This window comes from Gadus morhua, chromosome 7 (assembly GCF_902167405.1).
Source record: "Gadus morhua chromosome 7, gadMor3.0, whole genome shotgun sequence".
NCBI lineage: Eukaryota > Metazoa > Chordata > Actinopteri > Gadiformes > Gadidae > Gadus > Gadus morhua.
In genome coordinates this window covers 3036225-3046324 of record NC_044054.1, presented here as the reverse complement: position 1 = coordinate 3046324, position 10100 = coordinate 3036225, and the positions used below count along the sequence as shown (strand labels likewise).

Sequence of the window (10100 nt, the reverse complement as noted above, 5' to 3'; positions counted from 1 at the left end):
AAACCTGAAAGCAGACATGAAATAAATATCCTTTATTTTATCATCATCTTAGCCGTGTTTATCTTAACAACAGAACCGTTCCATCGTGCCCTAGGGGGCGTCGGAGAGAGCACCCCGCCCCCCGTTCCATGCAACACATCCCCATAAAATAAGAAACCAAATAAAAAAAATATATCTTAAAAAATTATGCGTACCACTGATATACACATCTGATATAAACAAGCGCTTTGATGGCCGGCGGCCATCAAAAGGATTATAAACATGGCTTCTTTACGATAGAGGCCAGAAGGGGTCGGTGGGGGGGGTAAAAGGTAGGCCTACGTTTTAAATCATTTACATTTATACAACTTATTTATTTTTTACCGCCTTAACCGTCTGAACGCTAACCACTAACGCAGACAGTGTGTCGTCCAAGTGCGCGCGCGCGCGCACACACACACACACACACACACACACACACACACACACACACACACACACACACACACACACACACACACACACACACACACACACACACACACACACACACTTTGTGTATCAGGTCCGGCTCCAGTCCGTTTCTAGTGGGGGGTAAAGTCGCCCTCTGCAGGCCAAACCAAAGCATTACATTCATCCGAAGAAATCATAGCAGAATCGCCACCACAACAGCAAACATAAGTGCGTTTACATAAGAGCGTGCCAAAGAGTCGTTCATTTATTAATGTCAGTCCCTAAAAAAACAAAAACAAAAGATTCATTGGTCGACGTAGGAAGAGGTCCACATAAACACATTTTCGGAATCTTACGTTTCAGGCTTGCAATGTTTACGTCGATAGCAATGGAAAACCGGGGGTATCCCGACCACAAGGTTGGGGGTTCAATCCCCCATGTACACTGCCTCACCCATGAGCAACCTCGTTCCAGAAGAAGATGTTGGGTGACGTTACTTCTGTTGGTATTTGCAGCGAGATCCCAAACAAACAGCCAGCTTGCCCCTCCCTTCCGTGTTTCGTGCATCCAGTAAAAACTATCATGAACGCAGCGCAAAACCCCACAACACCCACCCCTTGTCGGTGATTGGTTGGAATACTTTATATTTTGGTTTTGAGTGGTTGGCAGTACCATTTGTTTTTGTGTACGATCTCGGGGCATAGGCTGCCTACAGAGACACGTTTTTTTGACGGGGCGGGAAGCTAGCGGGCCGTGAGGAAAGATCAGACGAATGTGATGATTAATGTTTCGATTCTAGAATCACTGATACAACCCTTAAAGGTCAGGAGAAGTGTTTCCTAAGGGGTTGTTCATCTTCGATACGAATATTATCCTGATTAACAGTATCATTCAATACAGAAGTCATCCTTGATCTAACACCTTTTTCCTGTATGTATCCATTTTTGTCAAATCTGGCCCCCATTGCACTCCTGCCCATCCCTGGAAGGAGGGGTCCCCTAGACTGTGTGCCCCACCCGTTCTGGGGCCCTTTGAATTCACCCTGGAAGGAGGGGACCTAGACTGTGTGCCCCGCCCGTTCTGGGGCCATTTAAATTCACCGTGCAGCAGGGGCTGGAGCGGAGCAATACACCTATTCCTGTTTCTCTACTTTTATGGGAGCCAATCACCAAGCTGGCTTTTTCCCCTAGCGCGGTATTGGGTGGTTTAACACAATAGGAAGCGACTGCAAGCAGCCAATCGCGTACAGGGTCGTTTGAATTAGGCCCGCTGATCCCGCCTCTTGTGCTAAAGGAAATGACAGCAGCCTCCCCAGTCCAACGTTCAATCTATGATGGAGCTTGGCATTAGCCATGCTAGGGGTCCCCTACCCTGCGCTCCGTATGGGGATTTCTACCCTGCTCATTAAGGGAGTTTTTCCTTGCCCCCTGGGGGGCTAGGGTTAGGGGGGGTCATAGACACACGGCCTGTTCAGCCCTTTGAGACTGTACCGGTGATTAAGGGCCGTACAAATAAAGTTGAATTAGAAGAGAGGCACTACGACAGGTCCGTGAGAAGCGTTTCTATTGGTTAGGAGGTTCACCCTGTACGTCAGTTTGAGCCAATAGGAGGCTGGTGGAATGGTCCATGTTGGGGAGCAGGGGGGGGTTAAGATATGTTTATCACTTTGGGATAAAATGGGACACAAAACCTGCCCATAATATCGATACTATATCAATAGTACCAATACTACTATGCCCTTTAAATAAGCCTAAATCCAAATCTTTACATGAATTTTGACACGGTGTCTGTTTCGCAGACGCACAGGTTGCGTTCCAAAAACCCCTTAAAAAAAGTACTGCAGTTATGATCACAACATAAAATGCATTTACAGCATGCTGAGTTAGCTCGTTAAGTCCAGGTTAGCTAGTTAAACTAGGTCGGGTTAGATCTGGATCAAACTGGTAACTGCACGACGACTGAACCGTTTATTCGGATTAGGGGCGCCAATGTACCTTAAAGAAAATAAAACCTAAAATCAAAGAGGTAAGTATCGACTCTGTCTGAGGGGGCGTACAAAAAGGCATACATTGTAGAAAGCGTACAAACCGATAAAACCGATTATTTAACACGACCGGCAGCCGAACTCGACGAAGAACATTCCGACGAATATCAACGAGCATTACGGTATCATACAGCCGGACGGTCGGCCAATCAACCGTAAGCACCAAACCCCTCTTCCGGGCTGGTCCAATGAGAACGCTCGGACGCTCTTTGACTCTGCCCGGCTAAGGGAAAGGTCCATCCCCAGAATGCACCTCTTCCTCCGTACACTGATCATGTTGTGACCATGAACAGGACGCTGTTCTCTGTACAGCAGAGGGTGGACCGGTTCATCTAGACCGTGGTCCGAGGTTAGGCCCCGGACCCTAGTGGGGTAATACTTGAGTGAGACCGTCTGAGGAGTTTATTCAGAGCCTTTCCAAGCCTCCTCCTTCTAAGACATGCAGGACTTCCTCTGACGTCCGTACCAAATTCTGCCTACGTTCAAACGTTGACAACAAATTTACGTCGTCAGCGATGACTCTTGGAACGTTTGAGGTCTCAACTTTAAAACGATAGTTTGTTAGCGCTGGCTGGAACTTTTTCTCTTGCGTATAGATATGATCCCCTTGATTAAAACACAGCGCTCTCTGGTGGCTGATAAACATAACGCCCTTCTTTTGGCTTCCCAGAGGAAACGGAGCAATGAGGAACGTCTACTGCATGGACTGGTCTTTTGAGTCGTACCCTGACCCCTGGATAGCCACAGCGACTTGTGGACCGCTAGTGAACCGTTAAGGAACCGTTACTGAACTAGTACTAAACCGTTAAGGAACCAGCTCTGAACCGTTAAGGAACCATTACGGAACCAGTACTGAACCGTTGGAAACAGACAAATAAAAAAGGCACATTATTAAAGAAACGCAAACACAGACAACAACGCAGAACTTCTGTCCAGAGCTTGAGATGGACAGACAGACGGGAGAGGCAGCGAGAAGAACCAGTGAGAAACCAGTGGAATCAGAGGAGGAACCAGTGAGAAACCAGAGGAACCAGTGGAATCAGAGGAACCAGTGAGGAACCATCAGAGGAACCAGAGCCATGGAACCAGCGAGTAACCAGGGAAGGAACCGTCAGAGGAACCAGGGAAGGAACCGTCAGAGGAACCAGGGAAGGAACCGTCAAGAGGAACCAGGGAAGGAACCATCAGAGGAACCAGGGAAGGAACCATCAGAGGAACCATCAGAGGAACCAGGGAAGGAACCATCAGAGGAACCATCAGAGGAACCAGGGAAGGAACCATCACAGGAACCAGGGAAGGAACCATCACAGGAACCAGGGAATGAACCATCACAGGAACAAGGGAAGGAACCGTCACAGGAACCAGGGAAGGAACCATCACAGGAACCAGGGAAGGAACCATCAGAGGAACCAGGGAAGGAACCAGAGAGGAACCAGGGAAGGAACCATCAGAGGAACCAGGGAAGGAACCATCAGAGCAACCAGAGGAAACAATGGAACCAGCGAGTTCAGGTTGAGTTTCTACGAGGGTGTGTGTGTCGCTGGGAGGAGGCGTCCACCCCCCCAAGCAGCGGTTGCCATAGCAACCCATTGCTCTGGGTCTCTGCGGCCAAATACATTCGGGAGGGTCAGCGGGGCGGGGGGGAGGTGCCAGTCGCCCTCTAGGTCCGAGCGGGGGTAGGTCCAGGGCTGACAGGGGAGGGATCGCGGGGAAGGGGAAACATACAGGCGTAAAAAACAAAATATATATATCGGCAAATATATTGGCATTATAAAATGGAGTCCTTCTTCATGGGAAGAAGGGGAAGTGCTTTGGACCCCCGCGCTGCGGCGGGGAAATTAAGGTGCAAATTTGCAGGGAGACAAAAAAAACAACAAAGAAAGAAAACGCCTTAAGTCCTCGGCAGCGAATCAGGATGGAGGAGGGGGCGGGACCACCGTTCATCCACCAATCGCAGACCTCCGACTCCGTCCAACGAGCGACAACGGTGTGAGAGAAGGGGCGGGGCTACCGCTCATCCAACCAATCACAGAGCTCCGTTTCCGTCCAATGTGATTCAACCAAGGGGGGAGGAGGAGTTTCAGGGATGGGGGATGGGGTTGACACGACAGCCACGCCCACGAGGTAAAGGCGACGTCCAGCATGACGAGGGGGGGCGTGGTTGGAGTGGTCGGGGTCAAGGGTAGACGTCTAGTGTACGAAGATGTGTCGGAGCAGCTCGTCGGCCGAGGGCCGGGCCTTGCTCTCCGTGAAGATGCGCTTCAGGAAGTCACGGCAGTGGTCGGAGGCGTGGGGGGGCAGCATGGGGTTGGTGGGCTGGGTGGCGATCTTGAAGATGGCCGCCATGGCCTCGTACTCCGCCCAGGGGGGGCGCTGGGTCAGCATCTCCACCACCGTGCACCCCACGCTCCTGTAGGGGGGGTAGAGCTGTTAGTACATGTTGTTACACTGAGGGTCCACTAGGGGGGGTAGAGCTGTTAGTACATGTTGTTTCACTGAGGGTCCACTAGGGGGGGTAGAGCTGTTAGTACATGTTGTTACACTGAGGGTCCACTAGGGGGCAGTAATAATCTTGTTACAGTTAGGGCCGTTACATAGTCAACACGCGCGTAAGCGACGCGAGTGATGCGAGCGACAAGCTTCCTTTCATTGTCTACACAGCATACGCAAACGTTGCGGGCAATGCATGACATGCAAAACACCACTCACGCCACGGGTGGCAGCAGAGTCACTGGTGTTTTCGCAGGTGACATTGCGTGTGACATTCTGATCAAAATGGCTACGGAAGAAGAGTGCATTTTATTGCTCCTTTTACATCGGCGGCGGCAACGCAGGAAGCGCAGAGATAGGCGGTGGTATGTGTGCCCTTTAAATACCAAACGAGATCAGGATGGGGAATTTGTTTCTCTGGTGCTTCCAATGCGAAGCCTGGACGAGGAGAGGAATTTCCAGTATTTTGGGATGTCGGCGCCAAAGTTTGATGATCTCTTTTCGTGAGTCATCCGATAGCTTCCCGACTCTCACCAAAACCGGCCCTTGTCAGGGAGCAGCTGGCAGATTATCTTTTGTCAGATGCTGGCGTGTTTCCCCACCAGTACAATGTGCTACGATTGGGTATACGCACTGACCAATAAATGTATATACATTGGTCACTTGGAAGCATGACTTTTGATATATTAGTTATCACATTACACAAGTGAACTAATTTGGTTTACGTCAAACTCATTCATTCATATCCATATAAAATGTTTATACAACGAGCTACTGCCTTGACAGATGACTTAATTATTTAAGTGTATTATAGGCCTATAGCCAAAGCTATAGCGCATAATGTCCACAGAAATTATATGGTAGGAAACATTAGAGAAAAGGGGTTTATTTATCAAATACAGAAACCCACCATATGTGGAAGGGTTCGCATAAATTGCCACAGGTAATTAGTAAAAGAGACGTGAATGTCATTCTTATCACGTTCCCTCATCCTCTCCAATTTTCTCCTGTAAATATAACCTTTAGTTGAAATAATGTACAATATTGGCATTATCGGCCCCACCGACAACGCATAGTATTGCATGGATCGGTGCGTCGTGTATCAAAAATTGGGAGGACGCGTTTTGTTACGCGTCGACGCATAATGGCAGCCGAAGCGTAGCGATGCGTAGCCTTCTGGACGCGTATGCGTAGCGATGCGTTGACTATGTAACGGCACTAAAGGTACGGCCACACTGAACCCGTTCAGTTCAACGCGCCTACGCAGCCACCGTCGCTGCGCTGGATTTAGGAGTCCGAAGTAGGAAACCCAAACGCCGCCGTGTTTGGGTGCATGATAGAGTTTAGATCGGGTTAGATTAAATAATCTCGGATATAAATAACAATAATCGGGTTAACTAACTTCACATGGTGTGTCTGGTGTGTTTCCAGCATTCGTTGTGTTGATCAGCAGAGAAATAGTCCGCCAAAGACGTTGAGGTTGCTTAGCAACCAAAGACGCTGCTCATGCAAGTGAATGGAGCGTTCCCTCTTAGTCATAACTATCAAACCAAACATCCTTCACATTCACCGAGCGAACATAATGAAAGTAAAATGCACATTTCTCGCTAAAAATGTTTACATAAACACTTTTAATGGTGTAACTATGTTACTATTTCCACCCAAAATAAAGAGTAAGATGTCCGCCATGTGCTTCTGTGCAAGCGTCATGCGTTACTCTCGTTGAAAGTAAAAAAAATTGAACTTGGGCGCGCTGGTGCGTTTACGTGCGTCTAACGCCCCTAACGCGACGCTTTAACGCGTGTAACGCGTCTACGCGCCTAAGCCAATGGTTCCGTATGCAAAAATGCAGTTTTTCAACGCCTCTAACACTCGTAACGCGCTGAGTGTGGCCGTACCTTAAGAATCCACTAGGGGGCAGTATTAATGTTACAGGTCCCCTGAGGGGCCGTGTCCCCTGAGGGGGGCGTGTCCTCACCAGATGTCAGCCTTGCGTCCGTAACCCTCCCCGCTGATGACCTCGGGGCTCATCCAATAGGGCGTCCCGGTCACCGACTTGATGCCGGTCCCCGATAGGCAGATGGTCTGCAGCCGCCGGCTGGCCCCGAAGTCCCCCAGCTTCACGTTCCCCACAGAGTCCCGCAGGATGTTGGCCCCTAGGAGAGAGGTCAGAGGTCAGGGTCAGGGGTTAGGGTCAGCTGGCCCCGAAGTCTCCCAGCTTCACGTTCCCCACAGTGGGTTAGGTGGTGTTGGAGCCATTTAGAGGTCTTTTGTGTTGAATATTTTTAAGTAAATATATTTTGAGTCTAAGGCTAAAAGTATGAGTTATGAATTATAAAGTGTATGAAATATTAATAACATTTTCATTCATATGTATATGTATGCGTTTTGTGATGACGTGGTGATTAGTCCCTTGTGTCACCTGGGGAAGCCTATTGGAGGCCCTCAGATAGGGCAGGTTTATTACTTTTGTTCAGGTTTGGAAGGCAGAGAGCCAACAGTTTTTTGACCGCATTATTTCGCATTATTTCTAGAGCTGTCAAGCGATTAAAATATTTAATCGTGATTAATCACATTGATGTCATAGTTAACTCACGATTAATCGCAAATTATTTTTCTAAATATCCCTTGATTTCTTTGTCCCATAATAATTTGCCTTGTGCAAATGATTTTTTATTGATAACAACATTGGCATATACTGATCAAAACAGGACGATACAAAAAAAGAGCCTATAGTGCAATTAAACGACTGCTTTGAACAAATGTCATTTGAACATAGCAGTCAGGCTACTGCTTCTTTGTTTTCAGCCAAAGAAAAAAAATAAAAAAAATAAAAAGATTTATTTTTTAAATAAAATAATTGCGTTAGTCGCGCGATAATTTTTTTAACGCCGTTAATATTGGTTTGCGTTAACGCCGTTAATAACTCGTTTAACGGACAGCTATTTCGTATTATTGGATGCATTTTGACAGATTATTTTACATTGAAAAGCCCTTTTTGTACAACACGAAGACCCCTGTTTTGGCCGCAAACAGTTACATTGTTTGGAGTTTTTATGTTTAGTTATTTCCTGGAAAGTCAACTGGAGTTATTGCTTAATAAATGAATCAACACCAAGTTAAACAATCTCTGTGCGTGCTTCCCAAGAAATGTGTGTCGGACTACCTCTGCCTCAGGAATAAATAGGGCGAACAAAGGGTTCGCCACTTCAGGTGGGTTAGGTGGTAGGTTAGGGTCAGGGTTAAGGTCAGAAGTTAGGGTCAGAGGTCAGGGTCAGGACCAGGTTGGCTTCAGAGATAGGGGGTCATGAAGGGGTCAGGGTTAGGGTCAGAGGTTAGGGTCAGGACCAGGTTAGCTTCAGAGATAGGGGGTCATGAAGGGGTCAGGGTTCATCTACTGGAGGCGGTCGGCGTCCCTCACCCTTGACGGCGCGGTGGACGATCATGAGGTTAGGGACAGGGTTAGGGTCAGAGGTCAGGGTTAGGCTCAGAGGTTAGGGTCGGCGGCCCTCACCCTTGACGTCGCGGTGGACGATCATGAGGTTAGGGTCAGAGGTTAGGATCAGAGGTTAGGGTCAGAGGTTAGGGTCAGAGGTTAGCGTTAGGGTCAGAGGTCAGGGTCAGGGTAAGGGTCAGAGGTTAGGGTCAGAGGTAAGGGTCAGAGGTTAGGGTCAGAGGTTAGGGTCCCTCACCCTTGATGTCGCGGTGGACGATCATGAGGTTAGGGTCAGGGTCAGAGGTCAGGGTCAGAGGTTAGGGTCGGCGGCCCTCACCCTTGACGTCGCGGTGGACGATCATGAGGTTAGGGTTAGGGTCAGGGTCAGAGGTCAGGGTAGGGTCAGGGTCAGAGGTTAGGGTTAGGGTCCCTCACCCTTTGTTGTTGCGGTGGACGATCATGAAGTAAAGGTTAGGGTCAGGGTTAGGAGTCAGGGTTAGGGTCAGAGGTCAGGGTCAGAGGTTAGGGTCGGCGACCCTCACCCTTGACGTCGCGGTGGACGATCATGTTGCTGTGCAGGTAGGACACCCCCTCCAGGATCTGACGGGTGTAGCGCCGCGTCACGTTCTCCGTCAGCGCGCCGTACGACTTCAGCTGGTCCTTGATCGAGCCCTGGGGACACACACAGAGACACACACACACACACACACACACACACAGAGACAAACACAGGGACAGAGACAAACACAGGGACAGAGACACACACACAGCGACAAACACAGGGACAGAGGCAAACACACACACACACACACACACACACACAGACAAACACAGGGACAGAGACACACACACACACACACACACACACACACACACACACACACACACACACACACACACACACACACACACACACACACACACACACACACACACACACACACACACACAGAGACAAACACAGGGACAGAGACACACACACACACACACACACACAGAGACAAACACAGGGACAGAGACACACACACACAGACACAGGGACAGAGACACACACACACACAAAATAAAACATCTTTCAGATTCTGATTCAGTAAAACTAAAATAAGTTATTCTTTCTTTGCGACCCGGTACCACATGAGCCAAGACCAATACTCTTCCTCTTTTTCCTCCCCCCTCCTCCTCTTCCCCCCTCCTCCTTCATCTCCTTCGCCCCACTCCTCCTCCATCCCCTAGCTCTCCCCACTCTTCCTCCTCCTCCTCCCTCTGCTTCTAGAGTGCTCGAGTCACTTTAACAACGACATTGTGATCAGATGTTTGAGTGGAGCCAGGAGTGATGGCGGTGGGAGTCCTCTCAGAGGTCCTCACCCCGGGCATGTACTCCATGAAGATGGACAGGGTCCTCTCGGTGGAGTCCCTCAGACAGCCGTAGTACTGCACGATGCGCTCGTGGAACAGGTTCTTCAGGAGCTGGATCTCACACTCCAGAGCACTCACCTCCTGGGGGGGAGAGGGACAGAAAGGGAGAGAGAGACAGAAAGAGAGCGAGAGACAGGGACAGGGACACAGAGACACAGAGACACAGACAGACAGACAGACAGACAGACAGACAGACAGACAGAGACATAGGGACAGAAAGAGAGAGACATAGGGACAGAAAGAGAGAGAGACAGAGACAGAAAGAGAGAGAGACATAGGGAC

At 49.1% G+C, this 10100-nt stretch overlaps 1 protein-coding gene across 6 annotated transcripts in view; it reads right to left on the bottom strand.

Moving 5' to 3' along the window:
* Window positions 1–17: 17 nt before the first annotated feature.
* The window catches only part of map3k2 (mitogen-activated protein kinase kinase kinase 2), a 45464-nt gene continuing 35381 nt past the window's right edge, over window positions 18–10100 (bottom strand). For all 6 annotated transcript variants that reach the window (XM_030360428.1, XM_030360431.1, XM_030360430.1 and 3 more), the window contains 4 exons: window positions 9768–9899; window positions 8945–9074; window positions 6945–7122; window positions 18–4886 (listed from right to left, as the gene is read on the bottom strand). In XM_030360428.1, coding sequence (XP_030216288.1) covers window positions 4667–4886; window positions 6945–7122; window positions 8945–9074; window positions 9768–9899 — 660 coding nt within the window. In that variant the 3' untranslated portion in view covers window positions 18–4666. The remainder of the gene's footprint in view (window positions 4887–6944; window positions 7123–8944; window positions 9075–9767; window positions 9900–10100) is intronic.